This window comes from Cnephaeus nilssonii, assembly GCF_951640355.1.
Source record: "Cnephaeus nilssonii genome assembly, chromosome: 3".
NCBI classification, from domain to species: Eukaryota; Metazoa; Chordata; class Mammalia; order Chiroptera; family Vespertilionidae; genus Cnephaeus; species Cnephaeus nilssonii.
In genome coordinates this window covers 58,870,824-58,895,089 of record NC_137074.1, presented here as the reverse complement: position 1 = coordinate 58,895,089, position 24,266 = coordinate 58,870,824, and the positions used below count along the sequence as shown (strand labels likewise).

Genomic DNA, 24,266 nt, shown 5'->3' with positions numbered 1-24,266 from the left:
AGGACAGTGGGGGGGGGGGGGCAATAAAGGCAGAGGGTGGGGTGGGAACCGGGTCTATGGGGGGGAAAAAGAGGAACAACTGTAATAATATGAACAATAAAGATTTAATAAAATTTAAAAAAAAAATAACCCCAAATGGATCATAGACCTAAATGTAAAAGGCAAAACTATAAGACAGCTAGAAGATAACAGTAGAAAATCTAGGTGTTCTTGGGTTTGGCGATGACTTTACAGGTGCAACACCAAAAGCACAATCGATAAAAGAAAAATGGATAAGTAGGACTTTTCATTAACAGTTAAAACTTCTGCTCTAAAACACAAATGAAAAGACAAGTCACAGAATGGGAGAAAAATATGAAACATATATCTGATAGAGTACCATTATCCAAAATATACACAGAATCTTAAAACTCATCAGTAAGAAAACAACCATTAAAAATGGTCAAAAGGCTAGAAAAGATATCTACCCAAAGAAGATATACAGATGACAAATAAACATATAAAAAGATGCTCAAAATCATCCAGCATCAGAAAATTACAAATTAAGACAATGAGATACTATACACTCCTTTTAGAATGGCTGAAATCCAAAATGCTGACAATAACAAAGGCTGATGAGGATGAGGTTAATTTATAGTCTTTAGAGGTTTCTATATATAATATGTCATCTGCAAATAGTGACCATTTTAACCCTTCTTTTACAATCTGGATGCTTTTTATTACTTTTTCTTGCCTAATTGCCTTGGCTGCCTTATATTAAGTTTTATTTCTCTTTCTCTCAAGCCATTCAAGCCACTGAAAGCCAGAAAGAGATCATTCAGAACCACAAATACCAATGGCTCCGTTTCTTTTCTATTCTGGAATGATAGAGGCAATTAAATTATACGTAATTATAAGAGCAAAATCAACAGAACCATTCCACACCAACCTATGTACAAGTTTCTAAAAAAATTTTATCATTCTACAAAGGTACTTGGGAAAATAGCATAAAATAGTTTGAATCCTCAAGAAGCTTGGTATGACAATTATGAAAATGTACTTCGCAGATCTCTCACTACAAGGAACATCATTGACCAATGGTGCCAGCTGTGAATTCTCAAAGCTATTCTGTCATTGGGGGCAAGCCAAGATTCCCATGGGCTGTTTCTAGTCAAGGACTGGGCATGACAGACATATTTAATGGCATCCTTTCCCAGGAGACTCTGGATTCCTTTGACAGTTAGACCTTGGGTTGAGAATTCCCCTTTGGTTTTGCTGTAGCTTTCTTAGAACTTCACTGCAGTGTAAGGCTTTTCCTAGCCAATCTGCCTTTATCCTTCCCTTTAGCCTCTGCTTGATAACTACAAGTTTTCATGATCCAGACAAAGCTACATATAGCATGACTAAAGATTACTATTTCTTTTAAGTTGTCTGTCAGTTTTATTAGGAAATAGATTTTCCATAAATGACTTAAAATAGCTATACAAAAAAATTATTAGGTGCTTAAAAATAGGGTTACCATATTTAAGAGAAATAAACAGAAAAAATCTGAAGTGAATAGCAGTTTGTAGTAATTCAGATGCCTAAAAATAAACATAAAAACTTAGTTATAAGAAGTTTTGAAATTTAGAAAATGTTCTCATATACATTGCTTCATTTGACACATACAACATTGGAGAAAAAAGGGAGCAGAATAATACTTATTGAGTTCTTTTATGTACCATAAACAATGGTCTGGGGCAGTGGTGGGCAAACTCATTAGTCAACAGAGCCAAATATCAACAGTACAACGATTGAAATTTCTATTGAGAGCCAAATTTTTTAAACTTAAACTTCTTCTAACGCCACTTCTTCAAAACAGACTCGCCCAGGCCATGGTACTTTGTGGAAGAGCCACACTCAAGGGGCCAAAGAGTCGCATGTGGCTCGCAAGCTGCAGTTTGCTGACCACAGGTCTGGGGCATTGCTATAGTTGTAGCATCTCCCTTTTACAGATGATGAAACTGAGGCTCATAAAGTTACTAGAAATGCTCAAGCATGCAAAACTAATAACACTTGACAAAGGTCTTCTTTCTCCTATGCTGTCTCCAGAATACCATTCAAAAATTAATGCTATCCCTAAGGATCCAAATCAGATGTTATCTCGTCTCACTCTTCAAATGTTATATATTAAAAGTAGAGCTAGAGCACATGCCCGTGTTGCAGGCTCCATTCCCAGTAGGGGGTGTGCACGAGGTAGCCCATCAATGATTCTCTCTCATCATTGATGTTTCTATCTCTATCTCCCTTCCTCTATGAAATCAATAAAAAATATATATATTTTTTTTAAAAAAGTAGCGCTCTATTCACTCTCCATTCGCAACAGAACAGTGACACTTCACATCTCCACCCCCCACATCCCAACCACACAAGTGAAACCAAGCAGGAGACCTGAAACCTATGACTTAATTCAAAGGAGAAGTGAAATTAATAGTTAATGATCACTAATTAATTAAAAATGCAACTTAGTGATCTTCACATTGGAAAAGCCCGCCTCAGCAACCATCAGTGGTTTCTGGGATTGATTAACTTTCTCCCTGCTCTAATATCAAAGGTCTCCTATATAAGGTACCTAACTGGACATCAACCCTAGAACACCATAATACATTTTCTATCACAAGCACTTCCATAGTATGGAAGACTGGCTAAGTGAGGAAGTTTAATTTTACTTTAAGTAATCTGCCACAGTATGATGGCTCACTGGAGGTGGGGGGAGGGGGGAGCATTCAAATTGTAAGTAAAACATTAATGATATTAAGCTTGTCACAGAAATTCCTTCAAAAAATACACACACCTTAGTGTCTTAGATATAAAGCTTACATGACTACTGATATAGGGATAATTACTCTTGGTTTTCCTTTTGTCTCTTACCATTCTCTCTCTTCTTATTTTTTCACCAAAACAAACTGCCTCTCATTGACATTAGCAGGTTCACCAGGTTGGCTTATGTAATTGAGCAAGGAGAAGACTCCATTCCAATCTTTTTCTAGAAATACATATTATTTAATGAAATCCTAGCCAGCAGGTATGTAAATCAAAGATGTAAACCTACAAAATTTTAAGAGGTAAAAAAATTCCTACTATTTTATGATAATCAAGAGAAATAAATTGATCACTATATTAAAAAAACTTCTTTTTAAATAGTTAACATTTAGCAAAGAGAACAAAGAATACTTTAATTCCACAAAGGAAAGATGATACAGTAGAAAGAACTGAGCTTCATGTAAGGCAGCTGGCCACTTTTTAGCATGTAGGAGAAAAAAAACCCAAAGAAGAAACAATAGCAACTATACAATAGCAACAAAAGCAATAAAATTCTTAGAAATAAAGTTAACAAAAAATGTCAAAAGCTTGTATAAATAAAACTCCTGAGAGTCACAAAAGTTAACTTGAACAAATGGAAAAGATAACCTCTTATTCCTGGATAATTGAATAACACAAATAGATTAGTTCTTACTAATTTATAAAGTTAATGAAATTCCAATTTAAAATATCAACACCTTTGTTATAGAGTTAGCCAAAATGATACCCAAGTTCATACAGAAAAATAAACATTCAAGAATAGCTAGAAAAACACGAAAAAGAAAAGCTACATGGGTGAATAAGCCCTACCAAAGAAACAAACAAATAAAAACATGTGAAAGCACTGTAATTAAAACAGTGTGGTACTGACATAGCAATATGCAAATGACATACTGGAACAGAATGAGAAGTCCAGAAATAGACCAGTGCATGTGGAAATTTAGTATATAATAACAATGGCATCTTAAATCAGTGCAACAAAGATAGACCTTTTAATAAATTGTACTAAGACAACTGGTTAATGATATAGAAAGAATAAAAATTAGATCAATAACTCACACCATACACAGGAATAAACCCCATACAAAGGAATAAACTTCAAATGAATCAGAGATCTAAATATAAAAAGTGAAATCTTACCAAGTACTAGAAGAAAATAAGGGTGAACTTCTCTTTACCTGAGGAAAAGGCTTTTTTTTCTATAAGGAAAGGCTTTATAGTGAAAAGGCTTTCTAACCATAACTTAAAATCCAGATATGATAAGAGAACAATAAGTCTGACTACATGGGGGGAAGGGGTGACTTTTACATGGCAAAATATAGACTATATAAAGTAAAAATACTACTCATATCACAGATAAAGACTAAATTCATAATAAAGTCTTCAGAGTTAAGACCAAAAGACCAAAAATCCATTTTAAAAATGGGCCCCCCCAAAAAACAATTCCACACAAATAATAAAATGGACAGTGAACAGATGAAAAGATGGTAAAGTACATCCACAATAAGATTGTAAATTAAACTACCACCTACCAGACTGGCAAATATTGAAAAGTAAAGCAATGCATGTTGTCGAAGCTGTGGGGAAATAGGCACTCATATTACTGGAGTGAATACAAACTTATGGAGAAGAATTTAGCAATATCAAACAAAACTGCATATGTGTTTATGTTTTGATTGAGCAGTCCTACTTTCTCTTAATCTACACTGAAGATATACATCTAACTTAAAAAGGACGTATGTAAAAGGTTTTTCATAACAGCACTCAGAGATTTACAAAATACTAAAAAGAAATTAAATATCCACAATGGAAGAATGGTTGAATCAATGCTGTAATGCTATCCTATATAATATCCTATACTAGAAGCCCGGTGCACGAAATTCGTGCACGGCGGGGGGTTGTCCCTCAGCCCAGCCTGTACCCTCTCCAATCTGGGACTCCTGGAGGGATGTCCGACTGCCCGTTTAGGCCCGATCCCACCAGGATCGTGGGATCGGGCCTAAACGGGCAGTCGGACATCCCTCTCACAATCCAGGACTGCTGGCTCCCAACTGTTTGCCTGCCTGCCTTCCTGATTGCCCCTAACCGCTTCTGCCTGCCAGCCTGATCACCCCCTAATCACTCTGCTGCCAGCCTGGTTGATGCTTAACTGCTCCCCAGCCAGCCTGTTTGCCCCCAACTTCCCTCCTCTGCCAGCCTGGTCACCCCTAACTGCCCTCTCCTGCAGGGTTGATCACCTCCAACTGCCCTCCCTTTCAAGCCTGGTCCCTCTCAACTGCCCTCCCTTGCAGGCCTGGTCCCTCACAACTGCCTTCCCTTGCAGGCCGGGTGCCTCCCAACTGCCCTCTCCTGCTGGCCATCTTGTGTCCACATGGGGGCAGGATCTTTGACCACATGGGGGCAGCTATATTGTGTGTTGCAGTGATGATCAATCTGTATATTACTCTTTTATTAGATAGGATAGAGGCCTGGTGCACGGGTGGGGGCCAGCTGGTTTGCCCTGAAAGGTGTCACAGATAAGGGTGGGGATTCCATTGGGGTGTGGGGCGGCCTGAGCGAGGGGCCTGTGGTGGTTTGCAGGCCGGCCACGCGCCCTGGCAACCCAAGGGGAGGCCCTGGTATCTGGAATTTATTTTCCTTCTACAATTGAAACTTTGTAGCCTGGAGCAGAGCCAAGCCTGGGGCTCCGGCAGCCATTTCTGTGGCAGTTAATTCACCTTCTAAAATTGAAACTTTGTAGCCTTAAGTGGGTGAGCCCAGCCAGGGTGTGCGGAAAGCTTTGCTTCCCCTGTTGCCGCCGGCAACCCTGGCCTGCTCCCTCAAGATCCATTCTGCTGCCATTTGTTTGAATTTGTTTACCTTCTATAATTGAAACTTTGTAGCTTGAGTGGAGGCTTAGGCCTGCAACGGCTATGGAAAGCTTGGCTTCCTCTGTTACCTGGGAAACCTTGCTCTCTGTGGCTGTAGCCATCTTGGATTGGGGTTAATTTGCATACTCTCCCTGATTGGCTGATGGGCGTGGCTTGGCTGATGGGCGTGGTTTATGTAGCAGAGTGATGGTTAATTTGCATATTGCCATTTTATTAGAGAGGGTAATAAAGAAGTAGTATGCAAATTAATCCTCATGCCCTCACAAGATGGCTGCCTAGGAGGCAGAGCTTTTGACGCTGACTGGCATAGAAACCAACCAATCAGAACCAAATCTGAGTGAACTGCGAGGAGCCAATTGGCTGCCTAGGAGGTGGAGCTTTTGATGCTGACTGGCATAGAAACCGACCACTTAGAACCTAATCTGAGTGAACTGCAAAGGCAGAACCTAAGGTGGAGGCTGAGGAGGGGTTTTAAGGGCAACAGCTGTTTGGTGTAAGGTGTAAGAAAGCAGTTCAAATTTTTAATGACCAGTTTGGCAGTATAGTGCATATGGCTGGCTATCAGTCCAGATATAAGAATTATATATTTTTGTCTGCCAAGAGCATCTCCTCGTGCTGAAAGAGCCCCGCCCCCCATTTAAGCAATCCTATCCTTTATAATCTATCTATACTAATAAAAGGGTAATATGCTAATTAGACTGAGTCAACCAGCCATCTTCCGGACGCCCGACTTCCTTCCGGACAAAGCCATGGTGGTGGGGGCCGAGGCAGAGGCAATTAGGGGCAATCAGGTCGGCAGGGGAGGGCAGTTGGGGGCAAGATCAGGCTGGCAGGGGAGGGCAGTTAGGGGCGATCAGGCAGGCAGAGGCAGTTAGGGGTGATCAGGCCAGCAGGGGAGAGCAGTGAGGGACGAAATCAGCCCGGCAGGGGAGGGCAGTTAGGGGCGATCAGGCAGGCAGAGAGGTTAGGGACGATCAGGTAGGCAGGCAGGTGAGCAGTTAGGAGCCAGCGGTCGATTGCAAGAGGGATGTCTGATTGGAGAGGGTGCAGGCGTGGCTGAAGGGACTCCCCCCCACACACACCCCCTTGCACAAATCTCGTGCGCCAGGCCACTAGTGCAGCTATAAAAAGGATATGCAATGATTCCCAGGAACCATAGCTAAGAGAAAAAGCAAAGTACAAAAGAGTATCTCTAATGTATTCCCTACCTTTCGTGTAGGAAAGAAACCAAGAAAATTATTCTTAACTACTCATTTGTGCAAAAGAAACCCAGGGGGAAAAAAAATGAGATTGGCCATCTACAGGAGTGAGCACAAACAAGACAGAGGGAATACGAGGGAAAAACACTTGTATATTTCTGACTTTTGGAACCAGGTTAGTGTTTCACAGATTTTTTTTTAAAAAATCAAAAAGAATGGATAGAAACATACAGAAACAGATGAACCAAACTGTATTTCAAATGAATAATATAACTATGCTAGCGGAAAAAATTTACATTAAAAAAATAAAATTTAAAAAAACAAGACAGAACCAACTCAAATATCTCTGAACAGAATATATGGGTTTGATACAGCGATGATAAAATGTAATAAAGCACTCTGGAGTCAGAAATACTTGGCCATTTATTCATGTGCTAAGTGTGACCCTGGACAAGTTAATTTATCATGTCTTTGTGCACAGTTTGCCTAATCCAAATAATAACCAATATCATAATACTAATGTTATGTCTCAAATAAAACCATGCATGTAAAAACATGCATATAAGAAGTACTTGGTATTTGCTATCATCAACTACTAATCCAAAGAAAACATTGAATATGTGGGTACCCAAGAGACACACATACTAAAAATGGAGTCCTTGTCATGAAAAAAATTTGAAAATTTTCTAGTATTCAAGGAATTTAGAATAGCAAAATCCATATGGCTGGCTGGAATCATCTGGGAAATTTCATAAAGAAAGAATCTGACATGGGTCTTAGACTTAGATAGCAGAAGAATGGGAGTGATATAGGAAAATAATGGGAATCTGAATAAAAGCAGAGGTCATAAAGACCAATAATGGTCAAGAGCCATGACACAGAAAGGTTGGAAAGCTGAGTATCTGAAGATTAGGCAAGACTATGGAAGCTCCTGAATGTATAATTGAACTGGGCAGGTTTTATTTTCTAGACTATGAGGAACCATAGAAGATTTGTATGTAGGAGAAACAACATGACCAAACTGAACTGTGGGATTATTTTAGTGTTGGTATATAGAAGGGATTAGAAGGAAGATCAGAGGTAGAGTCTTATGAGTGGTGAAGCCAAACAATGATAAGGGCCTGACTAGAATGGTAGTGATGAGGAAAGGAAAGAAGGGATAAATCAACAAGGCAGTGAGGGGGGAAAAAAAAAAGAAATCAATCAAGTTGGATAATGATTGCATATGAGGTATGAGAGAATAGGTTTTAGAGAAAAGAAGAGTCTGAATGACAAGATAAACGATAATGCCATTAGAAGGAAAAAGGAATTCGAATCAACAGAAATGATTTCTATTGGGTCTTAAAAGTTAAGTCAGGGTTGTATAAGAAGCCTTGCCAATTTGAGATAACAGCGCAACACTGAGATACCAAGAACCAATGGGCATTTGGCAACATGGGAGTAGTGATTGGGAGAGAGAGAGAACTGATGGCAAAAACTGTAGATTTGTTTCCTAAGAAATTAAAACCACCTTAGAATGTTCGAGACATTCTAAAGCACACAGACATTAACATGTGTGCTATTTCAGAGCCGTAATTACCTCTCTTTTTTTTACATCCCTTAATGTTTAACATAGTTCCTAGCACATGGGAGACTCTCAGTAGAATGTTGCAGAGGTGGGAGGAGTAGAGAAAGGTATAGAACTGCATGTCTTACTAATGACAGAACCTTGACTATAGCCCAGGTCTCCTGACTCTCCACTATACCATAACATAGAGACGACTTCCAAACATCCATGCACAGGATCCCCTAAAGAAATGGTGTAAGAAATGACAATAAAATGAACTGTGGGGATTGCCGGTTTCTAGGGACAGATGGAAGAGAGACATAAGAAAACAGTAAAGAAAGATCAAAATTATTGCGGGGTGTGTGTGTATGGGAGATGACAGTGTTGAATAATACATTCAAAGGAAGCATAGTCAAAAATATCAAATGATCCTCTGCTACAGGCAATGTTTCTCTGGTCTCCTATACCTGTGAGACCCAAGGCAGGAGAGGTAACTTTTTAAAATCATGTATTGATAGCAAAATACATGAAATACTGAAGGTCTTACCTTAAATCTCTTGTCTTGCAATACTTTCTTGATGGCAACCAATTCTCCTGAATCACAAAGTTTGGCTTGATATACCACACCAAATGACCCATTTCCAATCACTTTAGTGTCTGTATAGCTGACTTCTTGTGGCCTGTCTGGACCCTGCCCAGGAGTTGCCACCACTGTGGTCACCTTACTGCCATCCTTGTCTCCTAAAAGAAAAAAGGTATAGACAAATGAGAAATGTCAAGAATTCAACAGAGAAAATTGCCAAAGTATACAAATTAAACTAGATTCTTTGCCACAAACTATTTTTAAATGTTTATCTTAGTTTATCATATGGAGTTACTTCAACTATTTGTTTCAATTTAATATTTCTTTCCCACCCTTTATTCAGTAATTCTATAGATCAGGCACACCATGCTTTATACATGTGACTCTCTATTTAATAAAAACAACACCATGAAAATAATAGTACTATTCCCATATTAAACATAATGGAAAGAAAGGTGGACTCACTAAGGTTTGAATCCCTATCTATACAATTCTAAAAGCCCTAGTTATTTCCTCAAGGCTTCCTTATTGTACTTGAAAATAAAATATGTGAAGCTGCAAATGTCTAAATTATGCTCACTCTATTCACACCATTCTGCCTGTAGGAAGGCAAGGGTTTGAGTTTTTGCTTCTTCATGTCTTATTTCTTTTTTAAGAAAACAGTGGAATGCCTCTCAGAGAAAGGTCAGATGGAGAAAAGTAATAGGAAAAGAATGTTAATTTAGGGGTAGGAAATGCAAAACCTATTCTGAACTTAAGCCTCATTCATAAGTATCTGCCTACTCATGGCCCTCTCCTTACCTTTTATGCCTTCCTTCCCCTGACCCCCTGACCCAGGAACAATCCAAAGACTCTGCAATTCAAGCTCAAGAGCCACTTCCTACTTGGGCATAGTTCACAATAACCTTTTCCTCTGAATTCTTAATCTACTCTAAACCATCCTAGCTACCTAGCACCTGATTTTAGAGCTCTAAGTTATTTTGTTATTGATTTCAGAATACACACAGATTCTTGTTTCTACAATCATTTGAAGTAGCAATTATGATTTCTGCTACTTCTCTCTTCCCTGACAAATCTAAAACAAATTCTCAGTACAATGTAAGTTCATAGGCTCAATGACTAACTACACATTTTCCTTTTTGTCCTCTACTACTTTAATTATCAATTTTATTTTTAAGATGCTAACCTAATAAAAGAAAATATAATGTAATATTTAACTCTAGATAGCAAGTCAAGATTATGAAGTATTCATTTGTACATCATATATAAAAAGATAAAAAACTAGATTAAAAAATATAATCTAGTTTTCCAATGGCTTGAGTGTTTCCTCCTACCAAATATAAAACTGCAAGATAAATGAATATACAAATATTAGTGGCATATTATAACCAATATTTATAGTCATTTAAGTTCACAGAGGTATTAATATACACAAAAGTCAATAATAAGCACAGTCTCTATTATATTAAGGCCAGCTATCTTTTTAAATTAATTTTTTTTATTGATTTCAGAGAGAGGAAGGGAGAAGGAGAGTTAGAAACATCAATGATGAGAGAGAATCATTGGCTGCCTCCTGCACTCTCCCTCCCCCTCACTGAGGATGGAGCCTGCAACCCAGGCATATGCCCTGAGCTCCTGATTCATGGGTCGACGCTGAACCACCAAGCCACACAAGCCAGGCTATGGCCAGTTATCTTAAACATGTCTTTAGTTCCAAGGTGAACCACCCCAACAGGTATGATTTAGTTAGCACAAGTCCAATACCACTTCTAGAAAGAATAACTTAAATCTTGTCAACATCATCATTTTTATTTACAACAGTATCATATATGCTTTAAATGTATATAAACCTGAACATAAGCCAACACATATATAACAGTTCTCAAGGTTTTCAAATGCTCCCTTCACATCTCACTTCCAAGTAAAAGAAATCTTAAATATACTTGCTAAAAAACTACTTTAGCCTAGCCGGTTTGACTCAGTGGACAGTGCGTCATCCCTTGGACTAAAGGGTCCTGGGTTCGATTCCTGGTCAAGGGCATGTACGTTGATTGCAGGCTCGATCCCTGGCCCTTGTCGGGTGTGTGCAGGAGGCAACCAATTGATGTGTCTCTCTCACATCAGTGTTCCTATCTCTCTGTCTCTCCCTCTCCAATCCACTTTCTCTAAAAATCAATGGAAAAATATCCTCAGGTGAGGATAAAAAACAAACAGTTTAAGCTAAGCTGAGTTCTAAGTCATCATGCTCCATTGCCCCAAAATACGCTATTACTTTTGTTTCTGACCATGTTAACCTAAACTCAATTTTTCAGGTTGACTACAAATTTACCCTACCTAATAAAAGAGTAATATGCAAATTGACCCTAACTCCACTACACCCACAAACCACGCCCACCAGCCAATCAGGGGCAAATATGCAAATAAACCCAACCAAGATGGCTACAGCCACAGAGAGTGGGAGGGAGGCTTGGGTTTCCCCAGCAATGGAGGAAGCCAAGCTTTCCGCCTGCTTTTACCGGCCTAAGCCTCCACTCAAGGCTACAAAGTTTCAATTATAGAAGGTAAACAAATTCAAACAGAAATGGCGGCAACTACGGAGCTGGAAAGAGCAGGAGGCAAGGGTATCCCCGGCAACGGAGGAAGCAAAGTTTCTGCACACCCTGGCCGGCCCAGGCCTCCACTTAAGGCTATAAAGTTTCAATTATAGAAGGTACACAAACCCCAAAAGAAATGGCTGCCTGCCACGGAGCGAGCAGGAGGCTTGGGTCCGCTCCAGGCTACAAAGTTTCAATTGTAGAAGGTAAATAAATTCCAGATACCAGGGCCTCCTCTTGGGTGGCCAGGGGGCGTGGCTGGCCTGCAAACCACCACAGGCCCCTCGCTCAGGCCGCCCCACACCCCAAGGGAACCCCCACCCTGATCCGGGACACCCTTCAGGGCAAACCAGCTGGCCCCCACCCGTGCACCAGGTCTCTATCCTATCTAATAAAAGAGTAATATGCAGATTGACCATCACTCCAACACACAATATGGCTGCCCCCATGTGGTCAAAGATCCTGCCCCCAAGTGGACACAAGATGGCCACCACAAGATGGCCAGCAGGGAAGGGCAGTTGGGAGGGACCAAGCCTGCAAGGGAGGGCAGTTGGAGGCGATCAACCCTGCAGGAGAGGGCAGTTAGGGGTGACCAGGCCGGCAGAGGAGGGCAGTTGGGGGCAAACAGGCTGGCAGGGGAGCAGTTAGGCATCCATCAGGCTGGCAGGCAGAAGCGGTTAGGGGCAATCAGGAAGGCAGGCAGGCAAGCAGTTGGGAGCCAGCAGTCCTGGATTGTGAGAGGGATGTCCGACTGCCTGTTTAGGCCCAATCCCACCAGGATCGGGCCTACACGGGCAGTTGGACATCCCTCGAGGGGTCCCAGATTGCAGAGGGTGCAGGCTGGGCTGAGGGACAGCCCCCCCTCCGTGCACAAATTTCGTGCACCGGGCCTCTAGTCTTATCTAATAAAGAGGAAATATGCTAATTGACCATCACTCCATCACAAAGATGGCTGCACCCACAGCTGAGGCCAAGTTCCCATAAGGAGCCTTAACGAGCAATCAGCAGGGACCGGAGGCTACGCCCTCCCCCGCCCCTGTGGGGCTTGACAGGGGACCTCAGCCTGCTCCCCCCACCCGGCGAGGCTTGACAGGGGACCTCAGGCTGTGCCACCCACCCCCCCCACCCAGCAGGGCTTGACGGCGGACCTCAAGGTGCGCTTCCCGTCCTGGTGCTGGGCTAGGGGACCTCAGGCTGCTCCCCCTACCCCAGCGCCAGGCCAGGTGATCTCAGGCTGTTGCCCCCTCCAGGTGGGGGCTTTACAGGGAACTTCAGGCCACGCCCCCCATCCCGGCACCAGGCAGGGGGAACTCAGACCGCGCCCCCCGCCCCAGCACTGGGCCAGGGGACCTGAGGCTGCACTCCCCTGCCTGGCGGGGCTTGACAGGGGACCTCAGGCCATGCCCCACACCCAGCGGGGCTTGACGGGGGACGTCAAGGTGCACCCCCAGTGCTGGGTCAGGGGAACTCAGGCCGTGCCCCTGCCCAGCGGGGCTTGACGGGGGACCTGAGGCTGCACCCCCCTCCCATTGCTGGGCTGGGGGTCCTGAGGCTGCGCCCCCCCCCCCCCCCCCGCCTGGCGGGGTTTGACGAGGGACCTCAGGCCATGCCCCCCACCCAGCGGGGCTTGACAAGGGATCTCAGGCTGTGTCCTCCACATGGCGGGGCTTGACGGAGGACCTCAAGGCACACACACCCGCCCCCTGCCCTGGTCAGGGCTGGGCTGGGCTGTGGGACCTCAGCCCACACACCCCATCCTGGCACCAGGCCAGGGGACCTGAGCCTACGCCCCCTGCCCGGCAGGGCTTGACAAGGGTGGGACTGGCCGGGTCTGGATCTAGCCCAATGGGGGGTGGGGGGGTGGCCAGGTCTGGGTCTCATGTGGGTGGGCGGGGACTTGACTCTGGGTCCCATGGTGAGCCCCAGACTCTGACAGGAGGAAGGTTTTCATATACATTTTACTAATTTTCTTTCATCTCTGACACTTCTATTATAGAGAAAGGGCAAATAGCAATATTAAATTATTTCCTCTAATTAATCCCCTTTTAATGTGCACAAATTTCGTGCACCGGGTCACTAGTATACTACTAGAGGCCCGATGCATGAAATTCATGCAAGAGTAGGCCTTCCTTCCCCTGGCTGCCAGCACCGGCTGCCTCTGGCACCCAGGACCCCAACTTCCCTCTAGCCGCTGGCAGGCACCCGGGACCTGGGCTTCCCTCGCAGCCCCGGCTTCGTCCAGAAAGTTGTCCGGGAGGACGTCTGGTCTAATTAGCATATTATACTTTTATTATTATAGATAAGTTATTTTCTTCTTCTTTGAAAAATAAACTTGTATGATAGCACTCCTAAAGAGAGAATCACAGTCTTTTGAAATTAAACTCTTCATAAAGAAATCTAGAAAGGTTAGATCCAGAAAGATTAAAATCCAAGGCATTGGATAAATTTTCTTGTAATCCAATAGTTCCAAAGAAAATTTCAAACAGAAGTGATTTAAGACCAGATTTTAAAAAAAGAAAAGAACTATGAATTAATAATCCCACTGAACAAGTTGCTTGCAAAAACTTCACAGGCATAATTCACAAAACAAAGCATTACCATTTTTTAATTAAGATTAAATAAATAGATTTTAAGAATGACTGCTGTATTCTACAATTTTAACTGAGAACAAAAGCTGTCTGGGATATAATCAAAACTTATGCTTTTCCACTGTATAACCATATTTCAATAACAAAACAGCAGTCACAGCTTTGTTCTTGCTCCGATAAGAGAATTTAAGCAATATACGATTGTGTAATGACTTTCCCCTCTTGCCTCCTCCGAGGCTGCATTTGTTAAAAAAAAAAAAAAAAAATCACATTTCAGAGAAATGGTTTCAGAGCCTCAAGAATCAGCTATGAAAGCTATCCATCACAGCCCTGGGATTTATTATCTCTTTAACCTCAAGTATACTTGGGAACAGCGGCTACCCCAGCATCATGATTTGTATATAAGAAAATGAACAAATCAGATAATTCTGTAAAAATATTAAAAGCAAAGTAGAAAGGTAAACAGGTCCTATAAAAGCTATCACCGAAAGAGACTCTAGAGGCCTCTTAATTTAAAACTGATTGGATGTTTCACCTTCCTGTACATTTAGTAAAAAAAAAAATATATATCTTAAAAATTTACTATCTTAGCAGAAATTAAAAGATTTACTCTCTTTCAAGTAGTTAGAGAAATTGCTAAGAACTCTTACGGGCTATACTCTACTACTATAAAATCCCTAGGTATACTAGGAACAATGGCTCTCAGGCTTCTACTCAAGCATCCTGGAATTTTTATTCAGAAATCATGAAGCTAATCCATCAGACTACTCCATCAGAGATCTGAAATAGCAGAGCTATACAGAATGGCAAGATATCACTGGGGATGACTTGGCCTGAGCATTAGTAGCACATGGGATAGTCAGCAGCTGGTGTGCCAAGGAAAAGCACGTCATCACTTGGCATTGTAACTTTCTGAGTTAGCAAGAAAACTAACAGCTGTATAAAGTTTCACTGTACAAAGAACTTTCCAATTCATTATTTCATCCACTCTAATATTTATAATAAATGTAGAGATATATTATTGTTTACTATGCAAACGAGGAAAGTAAGACTAACAGAGAGTAACTTGTCCAATATTATAAAGCTTTAGCAGAACTCTTCACTTGCCTCATGCTGCCTCTGCTATATTTTACAACCTTCCTACTACAGCTGAAAGACTAACTTCATATACTATTGTACCTCCAAAGCAGATGTTTCTGAAAACATGATGTAAAAAGAGTAATAAGAAGAGAATAAATGAATAATCTTTCACAGTTTTTAGGCATCAACCATTCAGTGATTAACAGCTAAAAAGTTCTTTCTAAAAATACTCTGGCAATATTAGATTTTGAAACTTCTCCCCCCTCCCCCAGCACATGAAAAACAAAAATGTAAAACAATTGATTCTGTGATATTCAATCATTTAACATTTGCTACTGGAAAAGAGATAATTTTGGATCTTAGCAATAGAGCAGCATTTTAAGCTGTGCTAACAAGAGACCAAAAGCTAAAAATCATAAAAAATCGGCCTCATTTTTTAAAAGAAGTCACCACTTTGCTCAATACTAAACTTCCAACAATACATAGTATAGTGAATCTCAAATCAATTACAATAAAATTGGTCTCTCAAAAACGCCACTGTCTCCAAGGAACAACAACAGCAGAACTGTGGGAACAGGGAGGCTCCAGGCCCTGCCTCTGGCCAAAAGACTCCTGGGATCCTCTATTTCAATTAAAACTCACTCAAGTGGTATTAATTTCCTATCATAACTGGAACACAATTAAATTCCTTACTCTTTACCACAATAGGTAAATCTTAAATATATAAATCACAATAGGCTCCTCATGAGGCAATGGCCTACAATACAACCATTTTCTATTGAAGGCTATCCTATCTAATAAAGAGGAAATATGCTAATTGACCCTCATACCCTCAAAGATGGCAGCACCCAGAGCCAATAAGGAGGGAATATGCTAATTGAATGCCACGCCCTCAAAGATGGTGGCGCCCACAGCCACAAGATGGTGGCACCCAGTCCCCAGAGCCCCACCAGGGTGGCAGGCACACGGAGCGCACCTGCCTCCGGAGTCCCCCCAGTCCCTTAGCCCCCCAGCCGCCCAGGACTGGCCCAAGGTGCAGGCAAGCCTCAGATGGCGGCTGCCCAGCTGCCCAGGGTCGGCCCAAGGCACAGGCAAGCCTCGGATGGCAGCTGCCCGAGGCTCTGGTAACCAGGGCTGGCCGAGGCTTGCGCTGCCGGCAGTGGCAGCAGCAGAGGTGTGATGGGGCATCGCCTTCCCCTGATCACCAGGTCGCCTCCCACCCCTGAGGGCTCCCGGACTGTGAGAGGGGGCAGGCCGGGCTGAGGGACCCCTCTTCCAGTGCATGAATTTTCATGCACCCAGGCCTCTAGTCTATATTATAAAAACTCAGTGGCTCTAATGCCGTAACGACCAAAGACCGGTCACCAGGAGGCTGTGTGCACGGTGAGGAACGCACAGACCTGACTCTGGGTCCTGTGGCACGGCGAGACTTGACTCTGGGTCTCACAGTGCAGCGGAACTCGGGGGAGTTCTGCGGCACACCGGGGTCTGGGGTCCAGGGTCTCGCGCGATTTCGCGCGCTGGGTCACTAGTTAAGTATAAAATACAAGTTTTACAGAAGTCTTAGGCATATCCCAAACGATATGTGCAGCCTAGTTCTCAATCTCTCAAATACAGGTTTGTGCCTGTAAGCAATACCTTGTGGTTACATTTTTTAAGTCTTCTGAAATCACGCCTCAAACCAGTCCACCCAGAGATGAACAAATGTTACAGCATAACAAGCACAGTCCACATCCAAAGTGTGGAACGAGCATCCAAAAACCAAAGGCTACTTCCAGCGTGTTTAATTATTTAGGCAGTACCTGGTACTGATTCTCATTTTATATGAATGATAAATCCAAAGTTGAACATACTTTAGTCATTTAATGTTTCTTAAGATTCATGAGCTGTAAAAAGGCAACAACTTTAACATTTTTTAACTGAGAGGCTTTTAGAGATGTTAATAAGCCATCTCTACTAATACAAACTGAACAGTTATGACTGTTTTATAGAGACAGTCTATAGCTCATGGGTGGGGAACCTTTTTTCTGCCAAGGGCTATTTGGATATTTATAGCATCATTCACAGACCATGCAAAATTATCAACTTAAAAATTAGCTTGCTATATTTGATCAAGCATTTAATTACTCACCCCTAGTGCCTTGGCAAAACCAGACCAAATGATTTCGGGGGCCTTATAAGGCCCTCGGGCTGGACGTTCCCCATCCCTGCTTTAACTCAAGAATAAAGTCTCCATGAAGAAATAAGAGAGTTTAAATAAAATTTGTCACAAAAGCCCAGAGAAACCACACACCACTATCTGTGACTACAAATAAGATACAAAATATTTTTACGAGGGTTTTGACCTAACAATAGTATTAGTAGAGAAAATAGCATTGCCTTCTGTTTCTCTAGCAGGAAGAGAAATACCAGATAGCTATTTTTAACAGATGTTTAACAACAATATGGCAAACACTCTTGAAAACTATTATATAAATTATTCAAAAGAACCAAAATTTATTATATTTAGGCATGATTAAGACTGTCTGAAGGGTAAACAATGACAGCTGTCAAATTTTCAGGTTTTTAAATCAAAGTTCAAACAACTCTTTATCCTAAGTAACTGGCTAAGGAACTTCTATTAAAACAAAACATTCTCCCCAAAATAAACAAAATAGCTTAAAAACATGAAAACCTAAAAATTAAACAGCAAAAGAAATAAAGGAACTGGGGTCCACAAAATCAGTTGTACAAATTCTGAAATAAACGTATTCTTGTCATGAAATAGAGGCTCTATTGCAGCTCTAGCCACAGTGCACCTGACTCACTTACCTTGGTGCAAAACTAAGAAGAAAAAAAGAGAATGCCAACCAAGCAGCTGAACCAGTCATATCAACCCTAATGAACAATATTATACTTTTAAAATTTTAGGGCAATTTCTATGTAACCTTGATATGATTAAAAATCCCTCTAGCAGGACCTTTTTCCCTTAGACAACATTCATCTCCGTATGGTTCTATCTAAAGGACTGGGAAAAACAAAAGAATGACTAAATTTTCTTTGGTGATAGGAAGAATAAACAAAAGGAGAGACGGGGGAAACAAAATGAACAGATATGCTACATGGGCTGGCTCTGGAGATGTTTCCCTGTATATCACTTCTAGAAACAGGAAAACACAGAGTGGCAGAGGATAAAGATGAAACAGAAAAGACTCCAGAGTCCTTGACAGCACAATAATACCAGATTTTTAATCACAGTAAGATACCACTCCAAAGAAATTAACAAGCATCAATTCTGAAGAACTGTAAAATTCCCCTTTAAAAAATAAAAAAACCTCAGGCAAGTTTTTTCCTAAGAGAGAAGCATAATGGTGTAATAGGGGCTCTGAAGTCATATCAAAGTTTGAATTACACCTTCTACCATTTAGTATCTATAAAGTGGAAATCGCTGCTACTCTATAGGGATGTTGTGATGAGAAAGTAACAGGTTAAGCAGGTTGTTGTTGTATCTTTTTTTTAAGTTCATGCCATACAACTGATGCTCAATAAATTCGTTTCTCTGAAATCTGAATTATTAGCAGTGGAAACTGAAAAAACATTCTTCTGCTCTGTTATGCCCTTTTACGAGCCCTACTACAGTGCTTATCATATGTTTTTAAATTATTAAGAGTTTCAGCCCTCATTTGACTAAGAGCTCTTAGGAAAGCCAGACATTACCCGAATCATTTATATTTTCCTAGTGCTTATTAGCACAGGGTTCAGCACAATGCTAGTGCTCTGCAAATGTTTACTATTGAATTTATGTAAGAATCACTCAAGCAGAATTGTTAGGATTTGGGAACTAACTACTTTATGCTAAACAGTAAGCAATGCTTTTGCTTCTTCTATGCTGGCATTGATGAGATACAGATCTCTAGGGGTAAGGTATACAGAAAAGCCTTACAAGCATTAAAACAGAATAGAAGGCTTACGGAAAAAATGCAACAACAAGCAGCCAAAGCCAATTTGCCACATATGGATTTATTTACAGGTAGGAGAATTACTCTGTTTTATAAGTTTGTTACAAATAATTCTGGTTTCTATGGAGCATCAATATGCAGCAATGGATAAGAACTAGGCAAGGGACACCTGGGAGGTCTGAGGTTCAATTTATATCATATATATGTGAATATATTTCTTAAGTACTGTTTACAATTTACAAGAGTCTCAGGAGGTCTGCTCAGGAAAACTGTATTTTTAATAAGCACCCCCTCCCCAATGATTCTTAATGCAACTCTAGCTACCATATTTTAAGAAAAACCAGAACACCATTTAGTCCCTGTAACAACCCTGTGACATACTCAGGTTAATCATTTATAAATGGGAGAAACGGAAGTGTTCAAAAAGGTAACCCCTTCAATAAAGTGTACCCACAAGATTCAGAACTGTCAATTAACTAACTCTAAAACCTAACTCTACTACATTACTTTGCTTAAGATCATGCCATAAAAATAACATACAGGGATTGAGGTCCAAAAATTAACTTTGTATTTCCCACAAAACTGAAAATTTCAAATACTTTACAGAAGGTTCTGATTCAAGAATCTATTAGAGACCCAAATTTTTACTTCAAAATATCCATACTCCTTTTGAACTAATTTTAACTGACTAATTTTTTTATCTTCTCTTAAAACCCAAATTTTACTTTAAACCAAATAAACCAAAAACCAGAATAAACCATGCTAATTTTCAACAGCCTGAACTTAAATGTTATTTTAGTTATAAACCATGAATTGGAATCAAGCATTTTTCCTTTTTTTCTAACACCAGTTAACTGGAATAAAATCAACCCAAGCCCAAAATGAATAAATATTTCACTTGGTCTTAATCCCTCACTTGAAATAATATTAAGATGTATTTTAGAAACAGGTTTATTTCCCATGAAAGTCTAAAAGGTTTACAACCTTTGTGTAAAGAGCTTCATCTTTTAGAAATTTAAATTACAATCTTTAAGTTTTAAATATGTTTACCTGCTTGATTTACAAATTTGGGATGAAGGGAGAGTAACAGTACATTTAAATTTTTCTTAATGAGGATATTACCAAAGAAATAGTACACTATAGTAGTACATGGATAAAAGAGTAAATAGTAAACTTAAACTAATACTTTAAAAAACACAATGATCCACTAATCCAGTGGTCACACTTCTGGCCACTTCAATCTTTGAGCAGCCACGAATCCAGAAGAAAGCCCGAAAATAGCCCTTATAAAGCTGATCTATTTTATTCCAGTCTTCAATGAGCATAATATTAAAATCAATGCTCTACAAAATTTTTTTAATGTAGAAAGTCTATTTGGTCTGCCTTCTGATAACCCAAATCCCTGCAAATGTAACAGCTCACTCAGTCTTTTCCCTGAATTATGCACCTACATTATCCCCACGCCTAAATCCCAAATGGTTTTCCCATACAGTAGCACAGCATATAAACTTACATATATTTTCACATGCATTTTGTTTGTTTGTTTGTTTATTTATTGGTTAATCCTCACCAGAGGATATTTTTCCATTGATTTTTAGAGTAGGAGAGGGAAAGACAGAATCATCATGTGCAAGAAATACATCGATTGGCTGCCTCCTGCACCTGAGCCCTGACCAGGGCCCAGAATGGGGAGGAGCCTGCAGTCAAGGTACATGCAACCCACCTGGACCAGAATCTTTGCAGACCAACGCTCCACCCACTGAGCCAAACTGGATAGGGCTTCACATGCATTTTAAAGAGGTGGTTACAAACCTAAAATGTTCTGGTGAATTGCAAACAGAGGGAGAGGAAAAAGGGCAGAATGGGATTTGTTTCTGCCAGAAGACTTGCTTACTCTAGGTTAGTCCTATTACCGATTATAATTTAACAATGTGGATGAAAGGGGGTGCTGTAATAAATCATAAATTCCTAACTGGGCAGGTCATGGTGGGTAGTCATGCCCCAGGCCTATAACTTCTTTAGTGAAAGGTTTTTTAAGCAAGCCCTGCTTATTGTTTCTGTGCATCTAGGTTAACACACCTTAGAAATGCCAGAATACCTCTAGAGAAGACCACCCTCAAGGGAACACACAATTTTAACTATCCTGTATTCGAAACCCTGCTTGCTTTCTCCCACCTTCATGTAATCTTCCTTACGTTTTCTCTTTAGTTTCAAATGCATAAAAAGAACTGAAAAATTGTTATTTTCTGGAGCATTTGAGATCTTGCTTCCTGGCAATTTTCATCAGTTTTGGCTCAAATCTATAATAATAAAAGGGTAATATGTTAATTAGACCGGAAGTCTCCCAGATGTCATTCCTGACGTCCTTCCTGAGGAAGCTGGGGCCGAAGGGAAGCCAGCCTGGGTCCCGGGTGCCCGTCGATGGATGGAGGAAGGAAGGCCTACTCCTGCATGAATTTTCGTGCATCGGGTCTCTAGTAAACTCATAAAAGTTATTTACAGGTTTGGACCTTACAGGTTTATGTCGCAACAACTGCCAATCCATGAGGGCAGTAATCTATGTTTAGCACATCTTTATTGCTGTAGGCCCATTTTATGCCTATGCACATTGCAGGCATAAACAGGGTGGAGCAAAAGTAGGTTTACAGTTGTGAGGACACAAAACAGTTTATTCTTGTATTATTTTTTATTAATTATTTTTAAAATATATTTTTATTGATTTTAGAGAGGGAGAGATAGAAACATCAACGATGAGAGAGAATCATTGATCAGCCACCTCCTGAACACCCCACAATGGGGATTGAGCCCACAATCCAGGCATATGCCCTGATTGGGAATCAAACTCTGACGTCTGGTTCATAGGCCAACATCAACCACTGACCCACATCGGCCAGGTATTACTTATTGTATTATTTTCCATATGAACAACTATAAACCTACTTTTGCCCCACCCTATCTGTGTTCATTTATAAGTGAACAAATTCCTACAGGATTCCACTATACTTTGAAAATGCTAAAGGTCTGAAAATCACTAAGTACCTCTAACTCTTCCTCTAAGATGACAAAGGACGCTATAATCACCTCTCAAAAGGGTTGAATCATACAACAGACTGAGAAGAAAATGAAAAGATAAAATTCACAGATTTGACAATTGTACCTGGGACCAATTTTGATCACCTCACACCATCATCACCCATCATCATAGCAAGTAACATATTTGTGAAGCACTAAATAGTTTAGAAACATGTTTAGACATAGACAACAGTCCTGTGACAGACGTAGGGTCAATACTTAACCATGGAGAGAACTAAAGCTCAAGATCTAAGTAAAATTGCTCAAGGTCAGTAATATTGAAAACTACAACCCAGGTCATTCAATTCCCAAGTTTAATACACTTTCCAATGCTTATAAAAATGGAAGTGAATCAAGCCGTTTATTTCTATTCCAAAATATATCTGTAAAAATAACTCAGTCCAATATAATCACATATTTTAAGTAAGTGTCCAATATAATCACATATTTTAAGTAAGTGTCCTCAAACCTTTTACGTAATTTAAAGACAAAAATACCTTTTAACATAAACTACTTCAATCAGCCTGAGAGAGAAGGCTGCCAGAGGGACAAATTATTTTAAATGAATAAAAGGAAAGCCAGAATTCCTCTAAGGAAAATCAAATCAGTGAACAGATAGCAAACATTTAAGCACTTTAACAGATTTATCAGAATACAAAGTAATAATCCACTGGTTAACCACAGCTGCTACTTTTGCAGGAATAGAAGAAACATTGCTTTTTTCTTTTCTTTTCTTTGCACTGGTTTACTCTAAATAAGAAACATGTTGATTAGGGACTGAAAAAGCAAGGAAGTGTGATTTTTCTAATCAATAAAGAAAAAAAGAATATGAAAACTAAATCTCTACATCACACAGTTTAGGAATCTCACGTAGTTGATCTGGCTAAACTACAATATTTTACTTTTTATAAGTTTGAAGATAACAGCATATTTGCTTATAATAATAATAAAATTTATATTTAAAAAGTACCCCTAATGTATATAATATTTGAGTGGTGGTTGCTGTTTCACATTATAAAAAATCAACTCGGGAATTTGTGCATATATTAATCCTAAGGTAGCACACTGTTCCTCATTCCCAGTTCTAAACAACTTCCAAAGATACCCAGCACCAGTTACTGACCAACACAGGGATGTCTAACCCAGTACACTTTATCATTCCCTTTTCTCTCCCCGACCAGAAATCACATTGTTATCATCTCACCTCAGTCCGTTAAACTTGCATTATTTTATGTCAATTAAATCCACCTCAGGCAACATCCTAGGTTACTTCCACCTTCTTCTTTTTTTTTTTTTCCTTCCAAATCCTGGTTACCTAAGGAAGTTTCTCTCTCCTTTCCTTCCCTACTCTCTTCATTTCACTCAAAAGTTAAAAAAGCAAACAAACACAAAAAACATAAAACAAAACAAACAAAAAACACAAATACAACTGTAAGATTAGCTGGTAAGCAAAAAAATAGTGTGAGTTGAAAAGCTAATACCATCAACCTATAAAAGTATTGGAAGTACTCAGAAAGATGTCAGCCTCCCATAAATCTCTATCTACTCCTTATGTCCCTCAAATTAAATCCCTTTATCCCCCAAGTACCAGCATTCAGGAGCATTTTTTCAAAACTCAAGGGTTTCTAGTTTTGTTTAGTTACTATTTCTGCAATATTATTATTTTCTATTATTTTTCACTATAAATATGTAGGTATCTGAGTTAATCTGGCTTAGTTAGGCTTTTGTAAGATAGTCTGGGAAAATAACCATTTTTATTTTTACACTAGAGGCCCAGTGCAAAAAATTCGTGCACAGGTAGGGTCCCTAGGCTTGGCCAGTGATCAGGGCCAATCGGGGCCTTCCTTCCTCCAGTTGCTGGACGGGGCCTTCCTTTGTTCCGCGCCACCCCCTGGTGGTCAGCGCACGTCATAGTGAGCAGTTGAACTCCCGGTTGGTTGAACTCCTGAGGGGACAATTTACATATTAGCCTTTTA

General features: G+C 40.4%; 1 protein-coding gene across 2 annotated transcripts in view; it reads right to left on the bottom strand.

Annotated features, from left to right (window-relative positions):
• Positions 1-24,266, bottom strand: part of GSK3B (glycogen synthase kinase 3 beta) — a 194,572-nt gene that overhangs the window by 118,489 nt on the left and 51,817 nt on the right. For both annotated transcript variants that reach the window (XM_079766879.1, XM_079766880.1), the window contains exon 2: positions 8,983-9,176. In XM_079766879.1, the coding sequence (XP_079623005.1) occupies positions 8,983-9,176 (194 nt within the window). The remainder of the gene's footprint in view (positions 1-8,982; positions 9,177-24,266) is intronic.